The sequence below is a fragment of the Ixodes scapularis genome, unplaced genomic scaffold, assembly GCF_016920785.2.
Source record: "Ixodes scapularis isolate PalLabHiFi unplaced genomic scaffold, ASM1692078v2 PGA_scaffold12__126_contigs__length_90152505, whole genome shotgun sequence".
Lineage (NCBI taxonomy): Eukaryota > Metazoa > Arthropoda > Arachnida > Ixodida > Ixodidae > Ixodes > Ixodes scapularis.
The window spans coordinates 13,486,685-13,502,130 of NW_024609838.1; the positions used below are offsets into that span (position 1 = coordinate 13,486,685).

Consider the following 15,446-nt stretch of genomic DNA (forward strand, 5'->3'; position numbering starts at 1 on the left):
GCGGAACTTGCGACTCGATAACGAAACCATCAAACTTCCTACTGCAATGTTTTTTTAAGAAAAGAAATATATAACGATAATAAGCGCTCTGAAATTTTATAAATGTTAGTATTGTGAATTAAAGGGTGCTACTCTGTCTGGCAAAGACTGGAGTTGTTGGTTGGAGGAAATCGGGGAAACCAACCAAAGGGAACCGGGAAGGCAATCGGGACGTGATCGGGACTGTAGGGACCAGTGATCGGGACGTTGGGGAAGAGGGGTGCTCCGGTCCGACGTTGGACGTGGGTTGCGCCAGTTGCGCTCTTCTCGTTGTTCCCCAGTTTATTCTTATTCCGAGCAGAAGAAGCCTCCACCACGAAGGAATGACCGTCGACTGAGTATAGGGACCAGGGACCGATTCGCGCGACCCACACGATGGGCTTTGCCTGGAGCCGTCCTCCGGACAGCCCCGCCGGCGAACAGCAGCTGACGCTGGAGATGCAGACCCTGGAGGTGAGTAGCTCTTCCCCGATTCGGCGGGGCGCATGTAGAAAGCGGTGGCTCGCAGCTGGAGCGGCAGATCCACCTGCGCGGGCTGCTGCAGCGGCGCAAGCTGGCTCTGAAGATCGCCGAGGCCCGCGAGCTCTTCTTCTGGCTGACGGCCTTCTACGCGTTGTCGGCGGCGGGAATGGGCCTCGGGTGAGCTTCCCGCCCCGCACCCGCACCTGCGTGCCCGCAACAGCCCACCGCGCAGGTTCCAGAGGACCCGGAGGCTGAGCACCCTGGCGCCGCTGCTGCCACTCACCTTCGTCCTTGCCTATCAGGGGGATTCAGCGTACGGCAGCAAGCAGGACCGCATCAGAGGTGAGCCCGGCCCCGAACTGCGCGGGCCCTGGCTATACCACCTAGAAGACAAGGCCTACACATAACGTCATGGTCAGTGGATCCCGCCTTGAGACAAATACGTGTCAGTCTTGGCGTCGCACTGGTGGCGAGACGTGCCACGGGCGATTCTGACGAGAGGTAGGTGGTACTGCGTGGATTCACTGGTGATGTCGTTTGGGAGGGAAAGGCTTTGACTTTTAGGTAATATTGGTGGGCAGCAAGCGTGCCGAGGACCGAAGCATGCCGCCATTGCTGCAGGGGAGGCCGAGAACATCCTGGTGTACGAGCCAGAGCTGCTTGAGGCACCCCTGGGGCTGCCCACGGTAGGCGGCATCGACGAGAGCAGGGAGAAAGCCAGGGACGAGGAGAGTTTCTCCAAGGCACACGACATCTTCCTATGAGCATGCCCCAGTTCTGCCAGCCCGACACCTCCGCCATCGCACGGTTTCCGACGGGGCCAAGTGCAGGACCGCGCACGCACCTCTGCCCATCGCAGGATGCCGGGAGGCGCGCAGGGTTTCGTGTTGCTCTTCTTCACGCTAGAAAGGCACATGATCCGTGACACCGTGCCCTAGTCTTTTTTCTGCGACTACTTCCACACAACTAGAGCAATTAGTTGCTACATAGCATATGCCAAAATCTATAGTTGGCAGCTTTATTTACGCGACACGCTTGAGTTGTCCGCATTATAGTAAGGCACTGGGCGTCGACCACTCGCCGGGAGTGCCAGCTGTCCCGAAAAGTTGTCCGCCGAACGGAGGGCGGCCCAGACGGTTCTCTCGTGAGCGGCTCCCTTCAAGTCGCAGTCATTCCTCATGGCACGCATTTCGACGTTCCAGAGGGCCGCCCCTTCGTCCGAACCGTGCCACTGAAATGTGCCGCTTGGCACGCTCGCATATCACATGTTTCACCACTGCCCAGACCGGAAGGCCTGTCTGGAGCTGCTTTGCAGATGCGAGCGCCAAAGAGTCCAACGGTTTGAGGAAGGCTCAGGGGGGCCTGGCAGCCTGGGAACCCCTGGCGACGGGGGTCCAAAGGCCCGCCTGTGGCACTGCATTGCGTAAGCCCTTGGCCGGCTGCGACGTCGCATCCCTGCGCAACATACAAGCGCTGGAATGAAACATCTATGAAACATGTTTTTTAATGTGGAAACTCGTTTATCTGTCTAAGACCCACAGACATAAAGACTACCTATTCAGGGAAAAATACGCATCTGCCACTTGCTATTATGACTGGTGAGCAGCATGGTAAATGCATGCCTGTCTATACTCCGTTTCACCTTCAGTCCGAGCGCAGTGGACGCCACGAGCCATCCCAGCCGATCCAGCGCCGGGAGAAAGTCGCGTGACCTGCCGGTGGGGCGGGGCGACACAGGGAGCTCAAGGTCGCATGACACTCCCTCAACGCCGCATTGGCTGGGATGGCTCCTAGCGTCCGCTGTGCTCGGACGGAAGGTGAAACGGAGTATAGAGGGGCGAGACATTTTTTCAGACTTCTAGTATCTATGGCATTATGGCATAGTTGAAAGTTTCCAACTAATGCTTAAAGTTCAGGGGGTATTTAGATGAGCCACGAAGCTTTCTTACTCTTTCGTGGTCATTGTGGTCAAAATAAATGGCTGCCCGCAGAGATCTTGTATTATATATAATAGGCTTCAAAGGGAATGCTGTTCAACATATCGGTTTAGGCCTTCTATTGCCTTCTTTCGGTGTTTTGAAATGTTCGTTCACAGGCTATTTGTGTCTCTTTCAATATTTAACAGTCTTTTGAAAGCCCGTAACACAGATTGATGTCCTCTACACAAAAGTGTCTATCAATCTCTACCCGAAACTCCATTGAGCACATGACAAAGAAAAGCTCCGACCAGTTCCTTCGCTCTCAACGCAGCATTCGGTCAAATCTGTTCAACCAAAAATTGTGGGTGCAACTTCATTTGGCAAGATATTGTCGACTAAGATTAATGCCACCCACTGACAAGTCAGTTGCTCCAGCTTGTCTCGACTCCCAAAACCGGCCACTACTTTTTAAAAAGTATGGTACAACTCAATGTTACAGTGCGAAGGAACTCGGACGAGTTGGAAGCTACTACCTCCGTGCGTAGAAAACATTGTTCACCAAAGGGGATTTTCTTGAGCCCCAAAAGGTCCATTCAAGAGAACGAAAGAGTTGGAGGACCAGATTCTGTGACCAGTGCAGGGACCCGTACCAGAGGGTGCAACCCTTTACAAACTCAAAACTCGAGAAACAATTGAGCCAAAAAAAATGCTCGTCATAGGAGCACGAGGCCACGGCAAAAGGCCAAGTTATCCCGCAGGTTTGGCGTGAACATTGCAGGTGCTTCCCAGTTCGACACTGAAACCTCAGTGACAGCGTCCAACTGGCGCCCACTGCACAGTCAGTTCACATCTGATAGGGTGTACGGTTTCGTGGACGCAGGGCTGCAAATACCGAAATTGGGCAGGGAAGCTCTGGTCATTAATCTGCTGCCACTTCCAAAAATTGAAACAAGAGGACGCGTTGCCATAATCCTGTTGCATGGCCTCTTCATCACCTCCTTTTGCATAATAGAGATTAAGCCCGACATTAGTGACAAGACACAAGAATGCAATCCAGATGTAATGTCGAACATTACGACTGTAAATAAACTCCGTCGGAAGCTCTATATTGTCCCAGTTATGAATTCAATCATTTCTCACAATTGAAAATGTGTTGAAGTTTGCAGACCCTCTTAGAAAGGGCTGCTTCGCCGTCAGTGGGAACATTTTCAAGAAAACTGATTTTCTGAACGGCACAAACAAACTGTGGTGGGGACACAAACTAATTTTGTTGAGAAATAATTCTGAAACGTTTAATTCTCAAATCAACTACAGGTCAGAAACAACCATTTAGTAGTTCAGCACATCTGACATCTGGAACAGCTGGGGCTGTAACGTCGGATGCCGCTCAAGCAGCAGCATCCAGGCAGCACTCACCCCGGTGTCTTGGGCAGGCTTCCGGGACATTGCACCGCACCGGGGCTTCCACCCTGCACAGAAAGAGTTATGCTAGGCAAGGCTGGGGGAGACACCCAAACTTTGAGTCAAAAAAGTTATGTTTTGTAAAATTATAATATTGATCCTCATTGTACGAGAGTGTTGGACTGGGAGAGATGGCACGATAGAAATAATGGCTGCAAAACAAAAGAGGGCCGAAAAAGGAACTCTTGCGACGACAGTCGTTGTCCCGTCACAAATGTTCCTTCTTTTTTTTTTGTAGACATTATTTTTATTACGGTAAACTTGACCTTGATATTTTTTTTTTTTTTTTAAATCGAGATTTTATTGGCTACATTGAAAAAGCAATGCCAGTGGCAGGCACGGGTTCACTGTTCAGGCAGTAGAACTTCTCAACCAGTTACAAGATGTGCAATGGTGCAAAACGAATGCCGTGGAAGCTCACTCGGACGCTCGCTCGGTAGCACGTAATAAAATATGAAACGCGCCTTGTTTTGTAAACGGCCCGCGAGGCCGTCTGCCGGCGACGTGCAACCGGAAAGTCTGGGGAAATATGAGCGTTGGTTTTGGCACTGCAATCATTTGCCGTTTTTACACTTCTTAGTCTCAATTTATGGACGGAAAGAGCAAGGCCAGGGTACGCGGAAAACATAATTAGTTTGTTTAGCTAAAAGATATCCAAGTGTGTGCGGACGCCTTGCGTGCCCCGACAGTTCGAACAACTTTTGATTTTGACACAACCCCGCATGCATTCGCCACGTAATTCACGTCTAAAACGTCGGGCAGACACTCGCGCTGCTCTGATACAGTGCCTGGACCCCCTGACCCCAACCACAGAGCGACTCCTGACTTGCCTGGCCGGCCCCCATCCGCTGGTTGAGCTGTTGGTTCAGCCACTGGATCACTGTGCGGGAGAGAAGAGCAGGGCGGTCAGGGGGGCCTTTCCCTCCCCAAAGGGGGGGGGGGGGGGGGGGAACCCACCATTCTCATGGGTCTTGACCTGGCGCTGGCACTGGGCCAGCTGGGCTTGGGCCTCCGACAACTCCAGCCGCGCACGCTCCAGCTGCAGAGCATGCGACAAGCGCGTTAAGACGACGACGTGGATTCACTTTTTGCACGAAGAACGAGCACGTTGGTGCAAAATGGAGAGGCCCACCCTATCACGTGTCCCTTCCCCATTTTTGCATTTTGACCCAACGAGCACCCATGCCCCAGTTTTTAATGCGGAATGTGTTCTAGGGCTGGGTTTTGTGAGAAAAGCGATTCGTTCCGCTCGACCGACACGGAGGTCAAGGTCCCGCTGTAATGCTGGAAGTTGCGTGGGTGCCAGATAAATAAATGTAGCCCCATGGGGGCTACATATGGCTTAGACGACCTTGACGCACTGACGTTGTGCGACACTTAAACTCGACGGGACATCGAGCAATGTCGCTACATGGTACAACGTTCTGACACTGCGCGCACACGCAGCATGTACCCAGCTCACTCGCGACACCTTCCGCGACACCTTCCGCGACCCTTCAAGCTTATTGGATAGAATCGAGACATGCTTAAATATTTTTCAAGATTATCTCCAATTTGGGGTGGCTGTTTTGCTCGGCATTTTACGACTCATATTTGTCGCAAAAATACAAAAAATATGACTGTATTCTTGTCGCACAAACTAAGGTAGAATCGCAACGACGAGGTAGAATCGCAATGAATGGCAACGACGAGACGAGCGCACGTCGTCGTCGTTAGCGTATTTCCGATCCATCCCAAGCGGCAAATACGCTGAAGCTCGATGAGAGATTCCGGAGATCAACAAACGCGTCTGTCTTGACGTCACGCTTATTGCAAGACGCACTGCGGGCGAATCTAGCACGAGCTAGGCGGCTCTGTGGGGATCCACCAGTGATAACGTTTAAAAGGGAAAGGCCTCGTCTTCTAGGCGGCCCGGGAAATCGCCCACAAGCCCGCTCGGGGATAGTGGAGCACCTGTGCCTGCCCGTCTCGGTGCTGGGCCCTCAGCTGGTCCGCGGTGTCCCCCAGCGCCTCCAGGCGGCGCTCCTTGTCCGCCAGGGCCCCTTCCCGCTGGCCCAGCTGACCGTGCAGGGCCCTCAGCTCTCCCTGGAGGCGGCGGATGATCTCGTTGGCTTTGACCACGTCCCCGGACAGGGTGCGCACCGCCGCCTCCCGCCGCTCCAGCCGAGACGCGCACTGCTCCAGGCCACGCTCCGACTCGCGCTGCAAAGGGGGAGGGGCACCGGTGCTCGGTGTTTACCCGACGTAAGGCCAGTGGACTGGGTTCTTTATGTTACCTTCCTCGATAGAGTGCAGGGCACTGTATAATATAAAAAGCAGTAACGATAAACGAAGTGACGTTAGTTGGGTGCCGAGCAGGCGCTAAACACGTGCACTGTGCGTGCTGCATTTTTCGTGGGGGCTGGAGTTCCTACGAAAGAAGAAGACCTTGTGCCACAGGGAGAAGACAATCCCAGCCGGATGCTGACGCAACATTCGGCTGCCTTAGCCGAATGATGAGTCATCGTTTTTTGTTGTCCCCATGGGCGTAGTTCTAAAGTTAGCTGCTTGCGATGTAGCGGTTTGTCGGAACATGAAAAGAAAAAGAAAACGGCTTGTGGGACATTTGGAACAGCTACTTTCAAACAGTTGGAAGTAAATGTATTCTGTCCCATTCCTTACCTGTTCCGACGCTTTAGAGCGTTATAAGCTGCCTGCCAATGACACACTTGCAAGTGCGTTTTTTTTTTTTTTTTTTTGTAAAAACTGGGTAAATGGTGGAAATGTGCCAATGAAATGATCCCTTTGGCATTATAATTAGAATTTTGTCTTTTCCGAATTTATTTCTCGCGAAAATTGGAGGGTACCTATGAGTTTATTTTTCGCCGTATATTCAGAGTTTATCGGAGGTTGCTTTTTGTTAGATTACCGATTCTCCTAAGCAGGGAGTTTATTTTTGCTCTTTTTCCAAAATGTCAAGAATGAAATTGAAAATATATATTAACTGGCCGGTATAACCCTGTCCTAGATTTACAAGAATGCATGTGTATCACGTGACATTGGCACTCTTGCCGTTAGTAATACTAACTGTCTTGTGACAAAACTTGAAAAAGACACATTACAATCACTGAACTCTTCGACATAGTTATTGGAAAGCTTGTTTTCTTTTCATCCTATTCTACCGCTTCTCCCTCCGGCTCCGCGGGGTGGAGAGTGGTTAGAAAGATGCCTAAGCTATTTTCCCTATGAAACCTAAGAGTTTATAGCTTTCATGGTTATCAAATCACAACCCTACCTTCCTCTAAAAAGTTCAGTCTGGAAACTAGAACAGTGGTTTGTGTCGTGACTCAGAATTACAATGCTCCGCTGAACTGGACGAACTGTGACAGAATAAACGGCGTTTATTCCCTCAGGGTTTTTGTGATTTCCAGGACCAAAATGGAGAGTACCGAAACCGCTTTCGACGTTGCACGTCTATACCTCCGCCTGCCTAACGCCGTTACTCTGTCGGCTAAAGCTGCCACAGGAACTCGCTTCGGGCCACTCTTGGGAGAAAGCCTTTTGGAACCTCGGTTCTACCAACGCGCTTCTTGGGCTGCAAGCTGTTCTCGCCACGTGCACCAGTTGTCTCCCGAGGCTTTCTCCGACGTGTCAAGAAGAATGCGGGCGCTGGCAGTGCCACCTACAATGCAAGGCCTGCGCCTTTCCCCCCCAAACGTCATCACAAGTGGATCCACACGGCGTGGCAAAGCATCGTCTACGACGCGTCTCGCAAGAAGCTCGATGCTAGCACTCAATGACGCCAAGACGGACGCGTCTGGCGCTTTGCAGCGACTCTCTTCGAGCTTTGGTGCGTTTGCCGTTTGGGACAGGTCTGGAATCCACTAACGATAACGTCATGCGCAGGCCTTGCCTTCTAGGTGGTTTTGGCTCCGAGTGGCGTCCCACCTGGGCTGCTCTGGAAGCATCCAGCTGGGCCTCCAGCTCCGCCAGGCGGGCCGCGAAGGTGGTCGCCTCCCTCTCCTCAGCTGCCTCTTTCTCCCTGCATAGGAACGCCAAAGCCCCGCTGCATGCCTCTGCCAGGCCGCACGACCGACTGCCGCAGCTCTGAGAACGAGAGCGACGGCGGCAGACTCCAATTCGGAGAAACCGTGGTATTGCAATATGAGTCGCCACTTCTAGCGAGGCTGGTTACGCGAAATGTGTGCAATAACCTAGAAGGCGAGTATTAACCTAAATGCCTATCTCGACGGACCTTTTGCAAAATGCGCAAAATCCCCCACCGGTGCATTCTTCATTCTTTGTTAGTGCGATCGTGTTTATACCGAGACTCGTGCTCCGTCGAGTCCCGTGATCCATGCCACACAATGAGGCAATGCGTCACACTGCATCGCTTCCACATCGCTTTTCTTCTTTCTGTTTGTCTTTTCTTCCATTTTCTGTTTGTCTTTTCTTCCAAACATCTTCTACTTTAAAGGCCTGTTCATACACCTAAGTTTGCTCACGACCGAGTTCTTGCAATCTCTTACGACGAGAGAACACACTGGTAGGCTGGTGCCCTCTATGAGGTAACCCTGGTACTGCGTTTCTCCAGAGCGAAGGTTTCGGAGCATTTTCCAGATCAAGTGTACTACTATTTATGAGAGATGGGCATTTATAACATTGTCAAAGAAGTGTGTACTCTTCCAGTGTGTACTCTTGTCGTAAGAGACCCTAAGAGGTTTTAAGGCACTCGGTCGTAACCAGTCACAAGTTTGCAAATCAGCCTTACTTGGGCCCGCACATTTAACTAACAGTCCAACGGCAGCGAGCGCTGTGCCCGAACGCCCGCGTAGCGGCTCACCTGGAGAGCGCCTGGGCGTCCCGCTCCGCCCGGGCGGCCTCCAGCGCGGCCACCTGCAGTGCCAGCTCCCGGCACTGCCGTTCGCTGCGGTCCAGCTTCTCCCTCAGATCCTTGGTGAGGGCCTCCTGGAGGCTGGCCTGGGCCTCCAGGGCCTGCATCTGCCGGCGCTGCTGCAGCTCTGCCTCGTGCCGCTCCAGCTCTGCCCGCACGCGCTGCTCCGAGCTTGCCTGCACGCACGTGGGCTCCAGTTGGTGAGGGGGACTCCAGTGAGACCCGAAACGTATTTGTCTTACGAGTAGTGCGCCGATGTTCAAGGTGCATGCCTCAATTAAGCTTTGAAAGCAAATGGTGGAGTAGCATGAAAATAAGCGGCCCTATAGGAAGCAAAAGGCGGCAGAGCACCTGCTCGTCTAGTCGTGGCAGTGTCTTCCGCATTTGCAAAACAATGGTCGGCAATGCTTGTAAGAAACGCGAAGCGTGGATTTTATCAAGGGGCTTAACCGAGATGGACGGAAGTGTGGCAGCCACCCTAAGTCCCGATGCGTCTCGCATCACCCGGCCAGACCTTTTAACGTTGGCCGCCAATAGACGTGGCATATGCGTGCCACCGAGTGCAATGGATGTGCCAACATTATTAGGTCAACTCAGTTGTGGAACTCTCTCTCTCCCTCAAGTCTGCCACTTGTCGTTTAAAATGCCATCTTGAGGCTGCATTTCAAAGCTGTATTCTTTGGAGATGCTACAGTGAAGTGCCATCTAGACTCTGTGCTCTGCCCCTTCCAGAAATAGTGGCGTGTTGAACGACGGAATGCGGACCTTAGGGGTACAAGGGGTGCTTCTTGTGGAATCATTCATTGTTTTTACCATTCTTCGACAATGTGAGATTACCGCAGTATGGGCGTGCTCCTCAAGGTACAAATGATGGGTCAAACACTTTGAAAATTCTGAACTATGATGACGCACCCGGTGTGACCTCGGGGTCTTGTGAGTTGCGGCCTTTCCGACATGCGACGGCCGGAGGCAACCTAATACTGGCACAGTGTGGAAATGTGTCCGGCTCGAAGTTTTCCCATGGCGTTAGGCTGGCGAGGGTAGCTACTGCCACACGGCCATGCCAGACCGGTTGGAGGGGTGCCCACCTTGCTCATCTCGTCCCTGAGGGCTCCGAGCTCCGCAAGGTGCCGCTCCCCGAGAGAGGCCAGCTGGGCGGAGTGGGCCGTCCTTTGCCGCTCCACCTCCTGCGCCTTCTCCGCAGCCAAGGTCTCGCTCCGCTCCAGCCGCGCACGCCACTCTGCCTCGCAGCTGCTCAGGGACGCCTCGAGCCGCCGCTTGTCCTCCTGCACGGGGGTCGCCAGAAGGGGTTCAGGCCATCTAAAAGGCGAGGCCCGGCATGACGTCATCAGATCCCCAACCCAAGCAGTAAAGACGCGCTGAAGCTCGACCACCGCAAAGCGGTAGGCGCGTCCGTCTTGGCGTCGCCGCAAGCTAACGTCGCGCTTGTTGTGAGATGCTGCAACACGCGCTGCCGATGACACAGATGCAAGTAGAGGCGGTGCTGCTTGGATCCACTAGTGACGACGAAGGTAAGGCACAGGCCTCTATGCTTGTTTTCACCTCAAAAACCGTAGTAAAAAAAAGTCCAGCTCCTTGCGGAGCATTACTAATTTTCTTCGTTATATGGATAATTAAGATATATGTAAGTGAATTTTAGATTAGATATATGTTGTCTTATGAAGACACACACATTTGAAATGCCAGAAGCATTGCTGTTTCCTCCGACAAGCAAATCTCGTAAGAACTACTTCACGCCGCGTATGAACAAGGCGCGGAACTTGATTTTTTTTTTTAAGGTGAAAACGGGTTAAGGTGCTATTGGTCCAGGCCCCTCCCGTGGCTCAAAAGCGCATCCCCCGCGTACCTTGAGCGCACGCATGGCAGCGGCCAGGTGCTTCCTGAGCGCCCCCTCACCGGGGGCCCTGAGCAAGAGGGACAGGTGCACCAGGTGCTTGAAGGGGTTCGCCTCCACCACCTCCATCAGGGCGGGCTCGTCGCCAGACACGCGCAGGCGCACCACGAACCTGCGAAGGACACCGTCCCGGGGTCGGGCAAACTAAAGTCACTGGATCTGGGAAAGTAGCGCCATTGCCTTCCTGTTTACTAGCCGGACAAAAGCAAATACCAACATACAAACGACAAAACCTCTCAAGGTGATTGGCTGATCGGCCTCGGTTACCATGGCGATCACCGTTCTGGGCCTTTCATATCTTGCCTCCAAGCACTGACATGGGAGGCACTCACTTGATCGAATGACGTTTTAGCAAACGTCCACGTTTCATCGAACGACACTTTAGCGAATAGTCGGACGCCGCGAAGCGGCGTTTTCGGGTGGGCCAAGTGAGTTCATATTTTTGTAATGAGTTGCCGCAGACTGTCGCCGCGAAGCGGCGTAAAGCGCAGCGCGACGGATGGGTTAACGCGCGCCCCCGTTATTCGCTAAAACGACCATTCGCTCAAATGTCGCCGTTCGCTAAAATGTCATTCGCTCTTGTGATATGGACCCCACTGACATTGCATGTGATTGCGGTACAAAGACGTACGCCATCACAAGCGGTGTCAATTCTTGGAGGCATTGAAAAATAATTTTACTGTCTTCAAATACGCAAGAGCAACATAATTGTAAGAGATCTGGGGAGGTAAGCATGAGTGATATGTTATTGCATGCACAGTGTCAAAGACGCTCATATTGGCCGAGGAATGCTTTCAGCATGATAATGCTCCTTAGCAATCTTGGTGCGACTGGTTGGAACAACCTTCTTGTAGCTTGAAATATTTGAAAGGTCCAAATTGGCAATCAATGTGGTCACTGAGGCCAATCAGCCAATCACCTTGAGAGGTTTTGTTGTCTGCGTATTCGTACAGTCAAACCCGTATATAACGAACAGCAGGAAACACTGCGATCAGTTCGATATAGCAAGTAGTTCGATATAGCAAAAAACATTTACATCGAACTTCAGCGATGAGTTTGTTGTAAGGCGAAGAGCTTCTCTTTCTTTCTGATCTCTTCAGTTCCGCCTTGTAACACAACGCTGGAAAGATTTTTTTTTTTTTTTTTTTTTTTTGCATGTGTGCAGTTTGTACGCTTTGGGATGAAAAGATTTTTTTTTCTGTGCGTGTGTGCAGAGTGTATTTTGTTTAGCTTCTCCCCTTCTGAATCGCTGATTTGCTCAATTTTGTTTACAACTTGAGCTTTTAAAATTTTTTTTCTTTCATACTTCTTTTTTTGGGGAAGGGGCAAACTAGAAGACGATTGTCTGCGCATTTTTGGAAGCCTCCCCGGGGGAAAAAGGTTTGATATAGACAATATGTTGTTCGTTATAAAACATACTTTCTACATGCAGTTTTATTTAAATTTTCCGTCAGTTCGATATCGACGATAATTCGCTGTACGTGGGTTCGTTCTAAACGGGTTTCACTGTATTTGTTTGTGTCCTTCTAGCAGGCGGGAAGGCAATGGCGCTACTTTCCCAGAACCAGTGACTTTAGGGCAAACGAGTGCCGACACAAACTCAACAGGCGCCCCATGGCAGAGTCGTGCATTGGGAGAGCTTGGCCATTCATTGGTTTCAATAGGCGAGCATCGTGTGACCAACCACCCTAGCAGCACAGATGTCCTATACACATCCACAGGACATCCCTGGAACGTCAGGACATCCTGAGGATATCCGGGGGACCATGTGTGCTGCTTTCGTGGCTTGTGCACAGGCCACGAAAGAGCTTCTAGCAGTGATCGTGACCTCTAAAAATGCGACCGTTTTAGCATCGCTAGAGCATAAAGGTATAACTCTTGGTGACCGAAAACTTGGCGCATCTCAGGTTTTTGTCATGTTCATATTCAACGGTAGAGCAACGCCGAGATTGAACGCTTCTCTTTCAAACTTTAAAGATACTTCAACAAAATTTAAAATATACCCGTCGTGTTCAGAAATAGGCTGAATATGATCCACAATACCTGTAAATGACATTCACACATTTGTATCTTGAGCCTGATTGCTGTATTTTTCGTTATAAACGGCCCACTCTGGCAAGCGATCGAAGAGCAGCCAGCGGAGGGCACGTGACATCCGCTGCAATCGTGACGTAGACTGTCTCGGGACGAGCAAAGCTGCGGCGAGGCTGACGTCGAGAGGATGTCCTAGCCATTCCAGCAGCCGAAGCACGCCAACGATCGAGCCACTGCGATTAACCCCAAATCTGCTTTTGTATGAATTGTGAGCGACGGGTTCATTTTCTATAATCTTGTAGAGGGACGATAGCGACATCTGGGACACACAAAAGAGAGTCTCGGGGAAAAGGGAGTTTTTCTTCCCCTCTTCTCTCATTGTGGCTGGATACGAGACAGTTATTCTCACTACCTGTCAAGGTTCCTAGACGGGCATTAGAAACGAGGCATTAGCGGCATCCACCAGGTGTTCTTTGCTAGTCGTTTAATTTGTATTAAAATTCTATTTTCGTGTCTTTCTCAACAAGACATTGGTGTGTCTGATATGATAGTGCTCCCTTGAACACAAGTAGACCAAAAAATAGGCGCCGAAATTTCGTTGTGGTGTCCCTTTAAATGTCGTTTCTAATACTGCGACGTCGCGGTCTGTTGATTGGTCGGCGCTGTGTCGCACTTTTAGTTTACGCTCTAACCGCGGGGGGAATGTTCAGCGCTGGCGGCAGCCTTTGCTCCGCCCATTTGCCTAACTCTCCCAATATACGGTTCTTCTCGACGGGGTCGGGCACTCACTTGGGACTATCGCGGCGCTCGTGGTCGACGCACAGCTGCAGCAGGTCGGCCAGCTTGTGCGGGAAGGCGGCGAAGTCCACGAGTAGGCCCTGCTGGCACTTGAGGCTGCGGGGGAAAGCGCGGCGTTCGGTTGACGCCCAGAGCACCGGCCAGCACGGAGAAAGCGCGGCGTTCGGTTGGGCGCCGAGAGCACCGGCCGGCACGCACCTCTCGAAGTCGTCGTCGGTCAGCGCCAGCGAGTAAACGAAGAACGGGTCCGTCTCGTCCGTCAGCTGGACCCGCAGCTGCTGCAAAGGGGGCACCGACGGTCGGGCAGGGAGCGCAACCTCCGGCGCCTCCGCTCACCTTCCGGCCGCCGCTGGAGCCGTGCCGGACGCTCACGCAAACCCCGGCCAGCCTGCGGGAGCCCCGCTCGTCACTCAGCTGAACGCTCAGGGTCCGGCAGAACAGGCTCTCTTCGGGCGTAGCGTCCAACTCGCTCCGGTACGAGTCCATCGTCGCTCAGATGCGGCCTCCGAGCTTCTCTGCGGTCGATGGGAGCGTTGGCGGACTCGTGCGGTTCATGTGCCCACTATTATTGCTCCCTTCAGGTCGGCAACAAAAAGAGGAAACGGAGACAATTCGAAATTGTAGCCACGAAAAATTGTAGACACGAAAAATTTGCCGCGGCAGCCAGTTGGCTTGGATCGGCTAGATGACTGGATAGCATAAAGTGATGCGCATGACCATGGAGGCTCTGTAAGTACGCTCAAGTGGTTTCGCTTTCCAGATGCCCTTGTAGCACCATTCTTTATCAGCCGCAGCCAAATCAAAATATGCGAAACAAAAAAAGAAAATGGATAAAGGGGCTCATATTTTTGTTTTGTTGTATGCTCCTCTTTTTTTTTTTTTTACGCCTGTTTTTTAGCATGATGAACGGCGCGCATCGGTTTCCAATCCACCAACCGCATTAGTGGCATCAGTGAACCGAGTGAACCGCACCAACAGCAACTTGTACGCAGAAACACGATTGGGTCTACAGAATGCACAGAAAGAATAAAGCACGCAAAGGACGAATTCTGTAGTTTTTCAACGCGCTACCCCCATAGAGTTATTGCTACCCCATCGGAAGTATGCAAACCAACCCCATCTTTCAGTTTGTTCGTATCGATTTATAGACTTTTGAAGCGATTGTTTTACTGTTTCGCAAAAAAAAAAAAAAGAAAAAAGAAAAAACACAACCATCCAAGCGTCGTCTGCTGCGAAAGCACATGTTGCGTCACGTGCGAGCGTCACGTGGTATACCATGTGACGCGCAGCTCGACCATTCAATCAGCCGGCAAGCCAGGCAAGCCTGTCCGGCCCTACTCGCCTGACGGAGAAAGCTGACCTAATCGGCGTTGCCTAGGCACCTGCCGCATGCGTGAGTGTATTTCCTTCTTTTTATCACTGGCAGCCGCCTTTCTACCTCTCCCCGGCCTCTGTCACCGAGTCGCTTATCTCTGCGGGCTGTGGACGTTTCTGCCGCCACTCGGCCTGCTCCGAAACAGGCTCTCCACTTTCCCTACGTTGCTCCACTGGGACGCTAACTAAAGTGGATCTCTTTATTCTGGCTTGTTTCCGCCTCGTTCGTGCCTTCTCATGGTTGCGTTCGACCTTCCCAAGTGGCACTCGAGCCGACTCAAAATGGGGGGCACGCACGCACATACACAAAAATGTTGATTGAATGGATAGAGTTTGTGTTTTCCGATGTTGATACAGCGGGCTTTTCTCTGTATACTTACTCGAGAAAAGGCGACATATACGCGCGAGACATTGGCTATTGTTTGCTGCGCTATATAGTATATATGTTTTGGTGCATCTACCGCGCGAGCACAGGGGAAAAAAAAAAAAAAAAGAAAGATCAATTTTTTTGTAATTGTGTGAAGGGTCAAGGCCGAAGTCGTCCGTTCGCGTGCTCGCTTTCTAATATGCG

At 51.7% G+C, this 15,446-nt stretch overlaps 3 protein-coding genes across 3 annotated transcripts in view; 2 read left to right on the forward strand and 1 right to left on the reverse strand.

Annotated features, from left to right (window-relative positions):
- The first annotated feature begins 33 nt into the window (after nt 1-33).
- LOC8051369 (plasminogen receptor (KT)) lies at nt 34-1,265 on the forward strand. The gene is made up of 4 exons (XM_002435232.4): nt 34-492; nt 548-678; nt 734-843; nt 1,123-1,265. The coding sequence occupies exons 1-4, from the start codon at nt 415-417 to the stop codon at nt 1,263-1,265; spliced, it is 462 nt and encodes a 153-aa protein (XP_002435277.1). The 5' UTR covers nt 34-414.
- A 238-nt stretch (nt 1,266-1,503) lies between these two features.
- LOC8051358 (spindle assembly abnormal protein 6 homolog) lies at nt 1,504-14,168 on the reverse strand. Its single transcript, XM_040503686.2, has 12 exons — nt 13,838-14,168; nt 13,700-13,779; nt 13,493-13,597; nt 10,622-10,781; nt 9,843-10,040; nt 8,704-8,930; nt 7,809-7,902; nt 5,835-6,083; nt 4,839-4,920; nt 4,712-4,761; nt 3,837-3,889; nt 1,504-1,956 (listed from the first exon to the last, which is right to left on the reverse strand). The coding sequence occupies exons 1-12, from the start codon at nt 13,985-13,987 to the stop codon at nt 1,854-1,856; spliced, it is 1,551 nt and encodes a 516-aa protein (XP_040359620.2). The 5' UTR covers nt 13,988-14,168; the 3' UTR covers nt 1,504-1,853.
- Nucleotides 14,169-14,808: 640 nt separating this feature from the next.
- Nucleotides 14,809-15,446, forward strand: part of LOC8051359 (ATP-binding cassette sub-family A member 7) — a 60,819-nt gene continuing 60,181 nt past the window's right edge. The window contains exon 1 of the mRNA XM_029990549.4: nt 14,809-14,894. The gene's annotated coding sequence lies outside the window, so the exon portion shown is untranslated. The remainder of the gene's footprint in view (nt 14,895-15,446) is intronic.